The 16,290-nt window shown below is 46.5% G+C and overlaps 1 protein-coding gene across 2 annotated transcripts; it reads left to right on the top strand.

The window, feature by feature from the left end:
- The first annotated feature begins 1,386 nt into the window (after positions 1 to 1,386).
- On the top strand, positions 1,387 to 15,926 carry LOC126535775 (uncharacterized). 2 transcript variants are annotated; one of them, XM_055073524.2, is made up of 5 exons: positions 1,387 to 1,557; positions 3,158 to 3,391; positions 5,944 to 6,088; positions 11,899 to 11,999; positions 15,801 to 15,926. In XM_055073524.2, exons 1-5 carry the CDS (start codon positions 1,521 to 1,523, stop codon positions 15,893 to 15,895), a joined length of 612 nt encoding a protein of 203 aa, XP_054929499.2. In that variant the 5' UTR covers positions 1,387 to 1,520; the 3' UTR covers positions 15,896 to 15,926. The 2 variants fall into 2 exon arrangements, with proteins under 2 accessions (XP_054929499.2, XP_050038526.3); XM_050182569.3 differs by having other exon boundaries at positions 3,140 to 3,391.
- Positions 15,927 to 16,290: the final 364 nt, after the last annotated feature.

The raw sequence follows: 16,290 nt of genomic DNA, 5'->3' as shown, positions 1-16,290 counted from the left end.
GCAGATTGGGTGAGGGAACAAACGCGCGTTAATGACATCTTAGTTGAAATCAAGAAAAAGAAATGGGCATGGGCAGGACATGTAATGAGGAGGGAAGATAACCGATGGTCATTAAGGGTTACGGACTGGATTCCGAGGGAAGGGAAGCGTAGCAGGGGGCGACAGAAAGTTAGGTGGGCAGATGAGATTAGGAAGTTTGGAGGGTCAACATGGCCACAATTAGTACATGACCGGGGTAGTTGGAGAAGTATGGGAGAGGCCTTTGCCCTGCAGTGGGCGTAATCAGGCTGATGATGATGATGATGATGAATTGGGATTGTCCTCCAGATCCAACAGCGCGTCCTGCGCTGTGCGATAACATTTGTTAGGCGGTGAAACGTGGTCACTCGACAAAGATACACAAGTACACGTGTCAATACTCCATATCTCGTCTTCTCTACCGAGAGAAACCACGTCCATTAATTTGCTTTGCTCTCGTTTTTAACGGCACCGATTACACAGCACTTTATTTTATTGCGATAGCAACTATACGGATACTCCAGGTGAATTTTCGCCGTCGGCGCCGCCTTCATCGGGATATTCTGCATATATTTATGCGTATGTATGCTATGTGTTTATGTTATATATGCAAGATAGATGCTGTTGTATTCAACCGCCAAAGTTACTCATAACAGGTTTTACGTTCTTAGCTAAATTATTGATCAGCATTTTTAAAAATTACAACGTGTAAACAAATATCTAAGACTATTTCGTTCACACCGCACGAGTTTATCGCAATTTTCAGATTGTTAAATAATACGGCACAAGAATGTTTGCTCTTAATCTGAAGTTGTACTTTCACTGGCACCGCTGTTGAAGGCACCGCGATGGCGCCTGTGCGGTGCCATTACCAAATATTACTTAGGACCAAGGAGGCTTTTTTATATATATATATAAAAACAACTCCTCGCTAAGTACTAACTTCGATTTGGGCACACCACAAACAAACAAACAGGCCGTACACAGCATGTTAAAGCATTTATTGGTTACAGAAATTTTGGCACTCCCGCGTATCTACCAACCACGTATACACATAGAATACCGTCGAGAAGTTCAACCACTGCGCTAAGTCTTCCTGTCGCTGTCACTGCTTTCCCTGCGGGTGAAACAACCACTCTTTTATTTAAAGATGAAGAAATAACCTGCGCTGTCGTCTTTTCTATAAATTCAAGTTAATACAAAACCCAAAGAACCTTTCTTCGCCATTTTCAGCAAAAGAAATTGTGAAGCAGCGTTCAGTTTATAGATAAAAATGTCTCGCATTAATCAATCTTGACTCGGTGCCTTAAACGCACTTGTCGCCATCCTGACGAAGGAGCTGCAAGCAGTAGAGGAAGACGACGAGCCTCTTCGCCTGTGGCGCAGGACGCAGCCCAAGCTTCGGATGTTGGCATAGTCTGGGCGCGTAGGGGTAGTGCGCGGGAAGAGCTCCCTGTCTCTCAACAAGCGTTCACAGCGCAGTGACCGTGCGGCTGTTGGACATGGCCGAAGAAGACGGTTTTGTTGAAGAGCCCCCCGGTGAGCGAGAGCACCTTGCAACGTGCGTTTTGTTGATAGCCGAGCTTAGTTTAAGTAGCTTTCTGATGTGCTCGTTATCAGTAAAGATATCGTGTTCCTCTATCTTCCTATTTGCAAAATGCTGAGTCGAAGGCCAGTTACGCTATTTCAGCTTCTTTTTTTTCGTTGGCTCATTCACTTACAGTACTTGCGTACCGTCAGCGTAAACTGAAACGCGAACTGGAAATAGAAGAATTGAATTGAATTCTGGGATTTTACATGCCAAAACCACGATTTCATTATGAGGCACGCCGTAGTGAGGAACTCCAGATAAATTTTGACAACCAGGGGATCCTTAACGTGTCTTCAATGCACTGGACAAGGACATTTTTGCAATTCGCCCCCATGGATGCGGCCACCATGGTCGGGATTTGATGCCGCAACCTCATGCTTAGCAGCACAATACCACAGTCGCTAAGCCACCACGGCGGGTCACGTTACAAACGGAAACGAACCTGAAAGTGCGTGCAACAACGCAATCTATCGGTTTGCAACATGTTTGCGTTTGACTTTATGCTGACAAAACATTTAATCTTGACTAAATTTTAAGCGTAACCTTAAGTGACACGTTCTCCCTGGCATATGTGCAGCAGCGGGAAATGAATAGGAGTTGTGCGATGACCCTGCGGTCATGATGAAAATAACAGCAAGCTGAACGCTTAGCAACACAAGAAATGTACGTTATTGGGACCTGGACCACTTTTTGTCGAAGTGTAGAGAAGCATTCGGAGTGAAAATAGGCTATTTGAGAAATACTTTGCCATGAAAGGTACATCAATGCGTTCAGACGAAGCGGAGTTATTGGCAATCAAACAATGCCTCCGCTGTGCTCCCGTTCCTTCTTCAATACCTTGCATTGCGAAGGCTAGGGCGCAGTGGGACGTGCTAAAGCCCGGACGTGCCCACAACGTCCGCCTTCTATATCTCACCATGGCGCGCAGTTCAAATTTCATTTTGAGTGCTAACGTAGACTCCACCACTTCCGCCTTTGGTGCCTACGACGCGCTAAGCGTAAGCCAAACGCGGTTATCCCCAGCGAGCCGCAGTGCACTTAGCCAGTGGACTCGCATCGGCACCCCGCGGCGGCCGCTGTATCTACGCCATGTAGCCGACCGTAGTTTGATGTCAGCTATCGGTCAATAGCAGCCGTCTGAGAAAATGACGAAATAAAGCGTCCAATGACGAAATAAAGCTTCCAGAAGACAGTGAGTACAGGGTCTTCTGTTGAAAAGAGAGCTGTTGAGAGAAAGGTGACCATTATCCGCTTGCGAGCTCTACGCACCGCGTACGACAACAAAACTTGGCTGAGATGTTCACAGCAGCGTGTGCTACCCGCGGACAATGATATTCCACCGAGCCCGAGGGGTGGTTCAGGGCCCCTTTAATGTGTTCTCGCCGGGTCCTTTTTTGTTCCGCTAAGTGCTTACCATTTGTACAGGAAGCAACCGCTCCCCGATACTTCAGCTCCGGAAATGTGTGAGCCCGAGTGAGTGACTTTATGCTCACCGCGTCAAGACACACCCGCGTTCGTCTCTTCACCCAGATACTCCGACGCGCCCAGGTCAGAGCCTACCGGTCAGCAGCATGCCGTACCCCATGGTGCGGCTGGTGCGCAAGAGCAGCACGCTGTCGAGTCAGCTGCACTCGCCGCTGCACCGTGGCGAAGCCGTCCTGCCCTCCTCGGGACAGGTCCGCCCGGCACGAGCAACGTCGCCCCCATCCTCGCCCAAGCATGATGCGCACGACGACGGCCCTGCACGCCTCCGGCGAACGGGCAGCGGAGACGTCATTATCGGTAAGCGAGCTCTTTACCTTTTACTCTTGCAGAGGTACAACAAATGGAATTTACCCATAGATATTTGCCTGCGTGTAAAGGCCTAGAGGCCATGATGTTTGTCGGTTGATTTTATTTACAGGTCACTTCCACTGAAGTCAAATCAAATTATGGAATTTCACCTCACAACAACACACACGGGCTATGAGGGACGACCGTAGTGGGAGGCTGTAGGTTAACTTCGGCCCCCTGCGGTTCTTGGACATGCACCTAAATCGACGAGCTCGCCCATCAAGCTGTGTTGATATAAATTGAAGTACACGAGCTTCCACGTAAAACGTCACAGCTGCCATGCCGGCAGAAAAGAAGCTCTGAAAAGCTGCTCTTTTTTCGGATGTGCTGCCACGATGCTGTGCTGCCACGGTGCTCTGCAGTCACTTCGCTCGAACGCATGTGATGTCCACAACTCGCCGTTTGTCAGAGCCTGAGATTGCCTAAAATCTGGCACGACACGCGCGCGATAATCAAGACATTTCTTTACGGACTGACCATGCGACCTTTTCCTTTAGCTACAGGACGCTTAGTTACATATAAGGAGTGTCTCCACCAAAAACGAAACACTGCGGGAACAAAGGAAGAAATTTTGGATGCCTTAGTCACTTCTAACAGACAGAAAAATGACCAAGATGAATTGTATTGAGCCCATCAACTGTAAGCCAACTGGTTATAAGATTATGGGGTTTTACGTGCAAAAACCACGATCTGATTATGAGGCACACCGTAGTGGGGGACTCCGGAATAATTTGGACCACCTGGGGTTCTTTAACGCGCACCTAACTCTATGTACACGGATGTTTTTCGCATTTCGCCCCCATCGAAACGCGCCGCCGTGCCCGGAATTTGATCCCGCGACCTCGTGCTTAGCATCCCATCGCTTTAGCCACTAAGCAACCACGGTAGGTTAGGCCAACTCGTTAGTATACAAGTATGCAGACTCCAATGGATAAAAGCAGAGGCGGTTCATGTTAAGGTTTCCTTGGAGTGTATTGTATTTACTGTTTGATCACCGATTGTATCGAGTTCAGTGCGTTAACTCTACTTGTAAATTAAGTGTATTATTAGTTCTTATTTACTTTTTTGCTGTCACGTGGCATCAAGTTCCATACCGCTAATGCAGTTAGTTAATGAAATGCGCCGAGTCGCTTCTTGACACAAACAGTTTCTTCGATGTATTCGCAGCATGCAGACGTGTTGAAATAATGAGCTGATGTTGTTGGCATTTTTTCTTTTATTCTAGCCATTTCTTTCTGTTGGATGTTGGCCCAGATTCATTATCATTCGCAAGCAGGAACAGTTCGTAAGAACCCGCTTAGAGGAGCCAAAATTACGTAGTGGTAGTAAAGGCTAGCCAAGTGTGAGAAACATATCTTGCCAACGAAAAGGTTTTTCAGCGCAGTTCTTTTTTCGTATTCAATATCAGCGGTCGTTCGTACGATACAATGTACCCGTACATACGACAGCTTTTTCTCTATGACCACTTTCTTGCACAGTACTTTTATAGGCACGGTCTGTTGTTCGTATAATACTACATAATGAACAGTGCAATAAAGGGGGACTGAGAGGAGAAATGAACATGAAAGGCGCTGCACGACCTCTCATCGTGCAACTTCACCAGCCCTCCAAGCTTGCCGCACTTGTCTCACAATACGTTCGAGAATCCGGCCTCTTACTAGCACGATGTTTTGTGAATGCGCGCTCGTGCTCTTTTGACAATTGGCAAATACGCCCTTTTGTTCCTACGAAACAACTGAGATTTCTTCAATATACGGCCTCTCACTTGTCCGCTACGTTGTATGGGTTGGTCTGTTGTTCGGCCTGTTTGAGAATAGAGCGCCATGTTCATATGAGATGTTTTGTAAACACACATATTTTTCGTACTATACAGTGTGCATCCATCTTCATCGCATGATAACTGAAGCTGTGTTTTTGAACACTCTGATTATATTCATCTATCATCATCCATCGCGCCAATTGGTGCCGTCAATTGGTGATAGTGGGAGCGTGGCTTCGTGCAAGCAAATTACGATGGACAAGAAGAATTAAGTTTGAAAATTTTAATTCTGTTGTTTTACGTGCCAAAACTGGGATCTGGTTGTGAAGCAATGCCGCAGTTTCTAGTTCTGTGGCTGTGGCGTCGGGCTCATGAGATCCGTGTTTCGATTCCACCTGCAGATTACGTCCGCTGGCGGTGATGAATGCAACAAGCGTTCGTGTAGCGTGCACTGGGCACATGTTAAAGAACCCCAGGGGGACAAAAAAAGAAAATTACAAGAATTGTCGCCATATATAGCCACTAGTGAATTGCACGACTTCCGGCACTTTCTATAGTGTTCTGCGAATGCGGCCTGTTTGTTGTACGACAGCTTGTTGGCACGGCCTGTTGTTAACACGACGCTTAGTAGACGCATCAGTATTACATGGTACACCATGCCTACTACCTCTTGTTCGTACGGACGCTGCTCTCACGCCTTGCGCCGTGTAATGCCCCTTGCGGCCACGATGCTTCCACGCAGGCGAGGTAGTCCTCATGCAGCCTCGGCGCGCGTACGGGGCCTCGGGCGAAGGTCCCGCCGACATGGTGCAAGTGGAGCTGGACTCGATGCGGGAGACTCCGCCACCGCAACGAGGACGAAGCGACGAAGAAGTGCCGCTCTCCTGGTGAGCATAACGTCGCCGTACGTCAAACCCGAATGTAACGAGCCTGGATAACGTGAATTATTATCTTCATCGAACACGCGAAAACTAACTAACCTGTACGAATGTAATATAACGTAACGAACTGGACATACGATATCTGGAACTCGGGCAGGCCACTGCCAGATGAGGAGCCGTGTCAACTGACTTTTCCGGGCGCACATACTGTGGTTGACGGGCTGCGCCGATACTGTGGCCACACGGGGGCAGTGCATTGGAGCAGCTCCGCACAAGTTCGCGCAACGAGAACGCCATTCCTAGCGGCGCCGAGGAAGAATTCAAGACACTGGCAAAAAAACTACTGCCTACAGGCAGTTTTGTCATCAGTAAATTAATGCTTTCCTTGCTTCTTTTCTCTGCTGGAGATAACAAATCTGTATGTAACAACGTGTTGCAAAAATTCATTTAAGTTCGCTGTAGGTTAGTTTTCGTGTACTTAAAAGAGTACTGACACAACAATTCCAAGTCGAGATAACTTGTGAGATCGATTTAGTTGGTCACACACACATCGTCTATAAAATATCAACGGCGAATATCGCTTAGAACATATTTAAAATCAATTTTAAAGTACGTGCGCGCAGCCAACCGCAAAACACAGCACCTCACGACATTAACATCAAGCGGGATTGTAAATAGCCAAGAAAACTCTACGTCATGTGGCTACGTCACGAATTTTCGTTGGCTGCCATGCGGCTTACATGTGCTCTTCTCCTCTGCTGTTGCTTGTTCTAGCTGTTGTACTTGTAGTGGGATGCTCTCCGTGTCGCTGCAACTGCAGTTTTTGTCGTGTACATCGGGCTATTTCCCACACTATCAGCTTGACTGCGCTGCCACAACGTTCAACGCCGATTTGTTGTGTCTTACCATTGATGGTGGCCGATGCAAGGTTTTTGTTGAGGTTCGTCCTCGCCATCGCCGGCCGCGATATCCGAGTCGCTAAGTGATTGGCCACGTCTAAAGCGCGAGATACATGGTGCGATTTTTCGTGCGATCTGTCGTACGGCGCGTCGTGTGCGACTTGCCGCATGCGGCGATTCGGGAGACACGGTACGAATGAGCGAGCGGCGGGTAGCTCCGCCCAGAACCGGCGCCCCTGCGTGGAAGTTCCGAATGCTGCGTAACTTCGAACAGAAAGTGAACGCAACCGTATTTGCACAGCTATCTTGTTTGAAACAATTCATGACAATATAAACACGTCTATGCGAGCACTGTAGACGTGTTTCCGCAAGGCCGCGTTAGCAGTATCGGATCCGTTGACAGCCGCCGATGGCCAGGAGCCGGCAGGCATAGCTCGCTGGGCCATCGAATCCGACACCGGTGGCGCTTGTGGCACGATCGCTTGCATCTCGTATAATGAAGCGCCTATGTTAGTCGGCACAACGTGTACACAGTTATGTCACGCTTAAATTGCGGCACATTTGATTTCATTGGCGCCGACAGAAGCGAACGAGCATGCCAGGCGAGCTTGCGATCACTAGGAGACGATGTAGGTCTAGCTCGCCGGCCATCTATCCGGGCCCGAGGGTCCTTGCGATGCGTCCGCGGCTCGTAATAAAGCGCCTAAATTCGTCAGCACAATCAATGCCTGAACATTTATGTTTCTCTTAAGTGAAAATACGGTTAGTTTTCCCGGTGCCGTTAGTAGCGATGAGTAAACACGCCAGTCAGGCGAGCCGCTTCGTATACAGGCGATTGTTGGCGCGTCTGCGCATACCGCGTCCGAGTAGAAATCACGCCAACGATTTACTATTTCGCACAACGGTTTATAACTCGCACTCTTTCAAGGCCACTTTATTCTAGAAGTTATTTCGTGTCAGAAACAAATTGTAGCCGATTTATGTGCCGCCGTCAGCGGCGAAAGAGGCCCGTGTTTCGACCAGGGAGAGAAAAAAAAACTTGATCAGAGCGGTGAGGCGCCCGCTCGCCGGCCCCGCACCGCCGGGTCTACCACGTCGCCATGACGTTCACGTTACCGGCGCTGTCATTGGCTGCGGTCGTCCGACCGATGCGGCAGTCGCACGAAAATATTCAGCAAGTTGATCGCGCACGCTGGCTGCGCGTCAGAGCATACGTCATGGCTTTTTGCGAACACGTGATCACTTTGTTTACATTCCCGCTTCTCCCGTCTCGTTGCTCTCTGGAACCGAAACGTCGACTGGTCGCTACAAAAAAGACTGCAAATAATTACCTGTCGCGCTCTGAAGTAAATGAGGTTTCGTGTCGTGATTACCGGGTCATTACCTACTTATTAAAGAAGAAAAAAACCACGTGGATGTTTTTTGTGTCAGTACTCCTTTAATTACCTCATCCACCAAACTATATTTCGCGCACAAGCCTCTTTGTTACAACCGGGTTCGACTGTACGGCAATTCCTCCTTTCCGTCTTGTTCTCTACTCCAGCGCCCTCGCCACCTTCCGCCAATATTATTGGTTAGCACCAAGGGGAAGATTTTAAATTGAACAATTCAGCGCATTGCGCTGCAGGCCTTAAGTTTCCTGCAATTATTCCCTAGAGGGTACTCTGGCGCTGGTGTTCATGCAAGCTAGGACGACTGAGCCAACGTGGCATTGGTGTACCGGGATACTCGGCATGTAGCGATGTGCGACAAACCCCGTTGTTAAAAAAAAATTAAATTGTGGGGTTTTACGTGCCAAAACCACTTTCTGATTATGAGGCACGCCGTAGTGGGGGACTCCGGAAATTTTGACCACCAGGGGTTCTTTAACGTGCACCTAAATCTAAGCACACGGGTGTTTTCGCATTTCGCCCCCATAACCCCGTTGTTATCCCTTTAGTGCAAAAGCATAATATGCCCCATTACGCGAAAATACGGCGGCGACGGCCTGGCCGAGCGATGGTACCAAAAATGGATGACGGCGCAAAGAGTAAAAACACGCCAAAGATGCTCAAATTGGCGGTCACATTTCTCAGAGAGGTTCCTCAAACACATTATAAATTAATGGTTTTGAAAAGAAAATTTGGTAGATTTCGGTCTCGGTGGGAATCGCACCCGGGCCTTCGGGGTACGAGAAGGGCACGCTACCCCAACGCGAGGGCGGCTCTGCTTGACTAAAGGTGAGACTAGTCATTGCACACGTCACGTCGAACCCATCTGCCAGACTGAAGATGTGGCCTAGTGCGTGCGTCATTGGGCGCACGCGCTTGACACCGAGGCGACAACGGGCAAGTAGATAGGAAGAAGAACTGCCCCATAAGTTCGAGGGCGCTTTACGGAAAGTGACATCAGGGCCTCTACCCAGTTTTTTTCCTTTCTCTAAGGCTCTACCTTCGTGGTACAGATCGACCCTAGGTCAGCACAGCCAGAACGGATACCACGCTATCGTGGCAGCCTCTGTCTGTCTCAGTGCATGCCTTCCTTCAGCGAAAAATAAGCCATATAAATGTCCTGCTCAAAGTAAAAAGAATGTGTGTGCTGTTTTCCATCCCCTGCACAGTAACGTTCAAAGCAAACATTGAATAAAGGATGATGGCCAGAGCCAGTATTCAACAGACTTCTTGTACACGTAAGAACGTTTCCTAATTGGCGAACATTGGGGCAAGGGCCAACCTGATCAGAAAATTGTCACCGTGATGGACACTCTCGGCCTGTACTTACGTAGGAAAGGTTTTGTGAAAGGTGGTCCTGGTCTCGCAGTAAAGAGGAAACAAATTTAGTGGGACGCCTTGTCAGCGGTGCAACATACTGTTACAATGCAGAAGTATACTCCCAGATTCTAGAAGCTAACATTAGATAATCCGTTTGTCACCTTGCGTTGATTATCGTATGAAAGCTGGGGTACCTCAGTGCAAGAGCAACGTATATTTCGAAGCCATCATTCTGAAAACAAGCCAAGACTGGAATCGCTTTGCCGCCTCCATCGTCACCATCACTGATCATGACGTGTTCAAGTCGACTCTCTATGACAATGCGCTAGCTCATTAGCCTTTTCTTCTTTTATTGCTCCCACTTCTCTCTGTAATGCCTGTACGACCCTGAGAGTAAATAAATGAAATGAAATTAAATGAAATACATGTGTTGTGAAAGGACAGCACTTAAGATATCCTTTGCAAAAAGGCACATTAACTGAATATAACTTGTTTTCGGCATAAGCATTGCGTTAGCAATGGTATCAATGCCTAAGAATTCAAATATGGGGACGAAAATAAGTATCAAAAATTGTTATCGCGCTCTTATACGGTATGGTTTGGGCTAAAGCACTAAATCGGTTTGTAAACGCAAAACAAGCATGGTACTGGTAGTTTGCGAAATGTGTCAGAAGTTAACAGCAAAATGACGATTTCAGCTTTATAGACTTCCTTACCTAATCTTCGTTTTCTACTGCTGTAATTAACGTCTTTTCTTCTAATACGTAGTACAACATTGAAAAAAGCTATCGTGAAAGCACACTGTGATCAACGTGCTGTCAAGTTGCTGGCCATACTTAGCGTAAATGACCTTTCATGCTTTCAAATGCGGCACAAAAATAAAACGACGAACTGGCAGACACAGTGAACGCCGTTTCTTCTTGTTTCGCCTCATCCTTTCACCTTGTGCATGGAAGCATGAATACCTAGGACCGCTCCCAAACAACCGCTTCATAGTTATGCGTTGTTTGCTTAATTAATAAAACAGGGACGCAGACACTTTTTACATGCATAGCCTAGACTGCGACGAGAAATACGACACTAGCACCCGACGAACAAACTGGGAATGTCTTATTTGTGGCAAGTTTCTTGCTGCGACAAACATTTCCAGTGATTCCCATAAGGTGGAACTACTGCGTGGAAAAAAAGTTCCTTAACCAACACTACCTAGTACTATAGTTAGCATTTTATTGGCTCGCTTTCTCAGACAACACACGCTCGACTTCTCGAGGAGATGGCAGTCTCGTCAACGCGTTTCACTTCTCCTGCCCCTTTTGGCAGGAGAGAAGAAGACCGAAAGTGTACCAATAAAAAACAAACAATGTTAAATAAGTAGTAGCTCACCTGTTCTTGTTAGCAGCCGCACACGACTGAAGATAAGAATTCACTATAGGGCTCAGTTCTGGGGCGGGCCTGGTTTGATTGCCTGTGCCATACGTGTTGGAGATACAAAGCTGCCTTCTACCAAAGCAAAACTTAGGAAACCTAGCTCACGTTTCATCTCAATCTCAAATGTTAACCCTCAGCACACAGGTTCCTTGAAATTCCACTTCATCAGTTGTGTTGCTGGTTCTTTGATGTGGAGTGTACTAGAAACCAAAATTTTATTTTCTTCGTTTCACTTGCTTAACGGATGGAGTAAACTACATATTGAAAATGACGAGTCCAGAAGAAAAAAAGTTATTAAAGAAAAAAACGCGAGAAAACAAGCCGCATGATTAAAAAACTCGTCATATTATGCGAGAGGGTCTTCCCCGACTTACGTTCCAGCAAAAGTGCGCTGGGAGCTGAAACGACACCATGATTTAAGACAACGCTTATGGTCTGTGTTAGGAAACACCCAGGGAGTGAGCTAGGCACTCAGCGATGGTTGTTTTTTATTCTCTTTGAACGATCGAAAGAAAGCAGAGCTGGTTCTTCTGGATTAGGGTTAGAAAAAGGCAGGCGCGCAGGCACGGACACATTCAGAGAGGAAACGATGTTTGTGTTTACCGGTTCCTTCTGCTTTATTCCGTGTCCGCACGCCTACCTTTTCCTAACTTTATTCCCTTACAAAAGAAATTTTGGGATTTCGTGCTACGCTAATCACGTTTTACGAAACGCCTTATCGCTCCCCTCTATCACGTAGGATAAAGAGAGGCAAGACAGCTGGCAAGGTAGCCGCACTTGTGGCCATTACGATAATCTGGCTGTTGCTGGTCGCTGGAGCGAGCACCTACTACTTCATTGGTGAGCGTTATCATGAAAATCGCATCACGAATGTAATAACGACAGAGTCACGGTAATTTTTCTGATTAAAGGTGTACGGTTACGGGCTTACCGCTGAGATGATCAAACACTAGCTAGATTGCCATCTAAAGATGCTCTGATAAACAACATCTATTTAAAATGAGATCCTCAGATGTCACAAGCTAACCGTGCTTATTTTGGTTGCAGAACTTAGGACTCGTTTTCTGCATACACTGTTTTGTGTTGTTAATTAGCTGTCGTGTGAAAAATGCCCGGAGGAGTATAGTGGACATCAGTTATCCGCAGTTAGTACACGCGCGAGGTGTTTACAGGAAAAATATGCGTAGTCAATGCTACTCAATAAACATCTGATTTTTCAGTTATAACTTTCGGAGTGTATATATTATGACAGCAAAATCAATTCAAGACTCCTTCCTGTCCCGTCGCTTTTTTTTTTCTGTGTTCTTCTAAGGCCCTTCTTTTTCCCTAAGTGCTGGGAATATCGCAGAAACGTTAACTGAAGTCTGGCTCTATACAGAAATCGTTAATTGGCTAAATTCTGTTTTTGAAGACAAACGTGCGCAATATCAAAAGCATGATGAGTTCTTCAACAAGTACAACTTTCATAAGTCGTACTTGTTCAAGAACTCATCATGCTTTTGATATTGCGCACGTTTGTCTTCAAAAACAGAATTTAGCCAATTAACGATTTCTGTATAGAGCCAGACTTCAGTTAACGTTTCTGCGATATTCCCAGCACTTAGGGAAAAAGAAGGGCCTTAGAAGAACACAGAAAAAAAAAGCGACGGGACAGGAAGGAGTCTTGAATTGATTTTGCTGTCATAATAAATACACTCCGAAATGTCACGCGCAACATACCGAAATGTTTCGGTTTCCTTTTATTTTTTCACCCTTAAGCGGTCGAAATGTTTGATTTCCAATTTGCCCTTCTTTCTACATTGAACATTTTGGCCTGGTCTGTATTCATTTGGCGTTAACTAGGTTTTAAACAGGGGCTCAATGCAGGGGCCGAGAAACGCTAAAAGTCCTTATCAACAGGCTTAGCTTGTGCTGGCGCCGTAGCAATTGATTGATTGATTGATTGATTGATTGATTGATTGATTGATTGATTGATTGATTGATTGATTGATTGATTGATTGATTGATTGATTGATTGATTGATTGATTGATTGATTGATTATATTCAGCTCTACTCAGAAATGTTCAAGAAATATTTAAAATTACGGCGCAGGCATTATGACACAGCTACCTTATCATTCACACTTCGTGTTCCAGGCCGGATGAGACTAAATAAAAACCGCTTGCAGCCTTCCCTGCTTTTGATAGCTGCGGCCGGCGTCTAGTAGCTCGCATACATTGCAATAGAAAGGGTTTTCCATTGAACGGGCGCCTCTGCATTCTTCCATTACGGATCGCCGTTGGTTCAACGTGCTCTTCGTCAACTTTAGGGCTACAATCTAAGGCAACCTCCAATATCCAAGTGCACCTCGCGTTAAACGCTCAAGCATTTGCAACCCGCTATTTCTTTCCGTCCCCTAATTAAGCGATGGCGTTCCCTATTTTTATGTTGTCAGAGATTTAGCATACGTCAAAAGCACTTTCGTAGACCAGTATGTCAAGCGGCGCATGGAGCCCTGGACAGCAGGTGCCAACAGCTTCTGAAGTTGTGTTTAACCAAACCCCGTGGAACGGTCTTAGCAAAGACTGACTATATATCGAACTTATCTGTTAGCATAAATATGTCGCTAGCAGCATATTTATTCCGAAGATAATTTTATATCTGCTTCTCCCTCGTAAAAGGATGACTCTGAACAATTATGACAGTTGTAAGCGCTCATTAGATTTTTATTCCAAAGATAATTTTATATCTGTTTCTCGCTCGTAAAAGGGTGACTCTGAACAATTAAGACAGTTGTAAAGCACTCATCAGATATATTGTACTACAGCTCGTCTGGAAATACCATGCTGGCGTCATCGACATTGTCATGACATCATGACACAGAGCAAAATTTGCTGACGTCGTGAATCAATAGACTCTTTTCACAGCAATTCTGTGGGCGCCGGAATGTTTGATCTCGTGGTGATGCGTCCATTCGTTGCCTCAGCTGCTTCCGTTGCCTCCACGTTTGCAACGGATGGGCATGACGCTGGTGCGGATCAGAAAATCTGTTTTTAAGCCGATATCGTAGAAGGTTACCGGGTGAACGACACGAAGCTTTCGTCACAGTTACAGAGGACGTATAAGCGCTATTACGCCTTGTCTGGACTGCGCGAGCAGCGTATACGGTGCTTATACTAAAAGCGGGGCTAAGAATGTATTTTAAGCTGTCCAAACTTTCCGCTTATGAATTAAATCGAGATCAGTATGTTTTCCTCTGCGTTCATCACTTAGCAAAGACTTTGAACCAGCGGCTTGGTCTTGTTTCTGACTCGGTAACGTTCCTCGGCGCGGTCACTATCGGTTTGTTTATTTTCTGCCTAATCGCTAGGAAATATGCTCAGTAGCGATATACTTGTTCTTGCTGCGCACAATATTTGGAACGTAGATGGTCTGTACATTTTAATACCTTGTAGCAAAGACGCGTTATCGCTAATCGTTCGCTTACTCAGTGGACCGTCACAAAACTCTCAGCCTCGAACATTCGTATGCTGTCACTGTAGTCGCCGTCTCCCGTTCGAGTGCAAAGATTCAAGAGTGCGCCCATTCACTTAGTTTTGACACGTTGCCAATGGCGTTGGCGTGAGTTTGCGTGTGAGTTGGGCTGGATGCGTTACTATGCCAGGAGGCGGCCCTACTCCATTTCTCACTGTGTAACGAACAATACTTACTCTTAACTACGTTCCGGGGTTGTAGTCCTTTCTTTGAAGGTTAGCGATATACTCTGGAGGATTATTCTTTTTTTTATTATCCAGGAAAGCCGTACATCGCGAAGAGCTGGCAACACAAGCAGTCCGCATGTAGCAGCGGCCCGCGAACTTGGACATGCATACTCATTCCATTCCTTAGTGTGCCAGTCACTATTTCTGCAGCCAACTATACTGCACATCTGTTCTCTCTACCGTTCCACATTTTTCAGCATGAATGGAGCAGAGTTCATTAACTAAAACCCAGTTGCATTTCCGGAAGCTGATTGCACAGAATCAGGGAGGAGTGGTAGCCTAATTATTTCGTATTCGTGCGCTTTCGCTGAGGCAACGTGCGGCGCGCCGCCGAAAGCGCCATCTCGTTCCTCTAGAACAAACTGCTCCGCTAAAAGGGTCCATAAATCTAGAGTTAGTTATGCTGTCGCCGTTCATAAAGTATAGACAAGAGCGCGGCGCTCTGGCTGCTCTCGCCTGTGGCAGCCGCAGCGACTGCCGGAACGAAGTGGGTCATTGTATCATGGCGTCCTTCACGGCTCCGACACTGCAAACGAAGCTGTTTCGTAGAAACAACTAGTGCAGTAAATTTTTGTGACCACTCTGACGCCGGTCAGTCCTTTTTCCAGTTTTAGAGGATATTGTGCTGCATGTGACGAGAAAAAATTGTGAGGTATAAAAATTATGTCAGTGCGCTCCTTTAAAAGAACGCGCACGGTGTCAAAACGTCGCAAGATGTCGTCCCCAGCACTTCTTCACCCGAATATGTATTTCGGAGCAGCTCTATACGATCTTAATGTCTTGAGTTTTACAATTCACTAACGACGCGGTCCTGCTCTTCTTGTAGTGTGACTATTGTGCAATATAGCTTGTTCTAACGGCGATTCCTTTTCTCTGAATATCTTCATGTATTTCTTTCAGAGTCCGAGTTAAACGCCACATCACCAAGTCAAGGAGCTGCGCGGCTATTAAGTAACGGGATAGCAGCAATTTACAACGCAACTCATCATCAATGACGTCCATAAAGGCACTTCGTCTTTTTTTTTCTTCTCTGTAGCCTTCTTTTATTTAGAGCTTCACAACGTGGACCACATTTGTGACGTCGCGTATAGAAATAGAAGTTAGTTCCCAGGGGGTAGCAATGGTAGGAGATAGAGCGGGGGCAGGTAGTAGCCTACTTTATTATTGTGGATGCTTTTCTTAAGTGATTGAGCGTGCGTAAAGCTTGTTTTTGTTGTGATAGCAATTATGGACAGTCTGGCGCATTTCCGCCGTCGTCGCCGTGATGTTCCGTATACAGTGACAGTGCGATAACACCGTGGCCGTGCGCCGTAGGCTGTAGGTGCGAGTGAAAAGGTGCCAGTGTGAGCCGAGGATGGTGGCTTCATCTCGTGCGCGCCAGGAGGAAGGC

Source organism: Dermacentor andersoni, chromosome 4, assembly GCF_023375885.2.
Source record: "Dermacentor andersoni chromosome 4, qqDerAnde1_hic_scaffold, whole genome shotgun sequence".
Classification (NCBI taxonomy): Eukaryota; Metazoa; Arthropoda; class Arachnida; order Ixodida; family Ixodidae; genus Dermacentor; species Dermacentor andersoni.
This window is presented reverse-complemented; position numbering and strand designations above follow the sequence as displayed.

Coding starts and splice junctions, on each gene's coding strand:
- LOC126535775 (XM_050182569.3), top strand. CDS start 1,521: ATGGCCGAAGAAGACGGTTTTGTTGAAGAGCCCCCCG. Junction 6,089..11,898: donor GAAGAAGTGCCGCTCTCCTG/GTGAGCATAACG, acceptor TCTATCACGTAG/GATAAAGAGAGGCAAGACAG. Junction 12,000..15,800: donor GAGCACCTACTACTTCATTG/GTGAGCGTTATC, acceptor TATTTCTTTCAG/AGTCCGAGTTAAACGCCACA.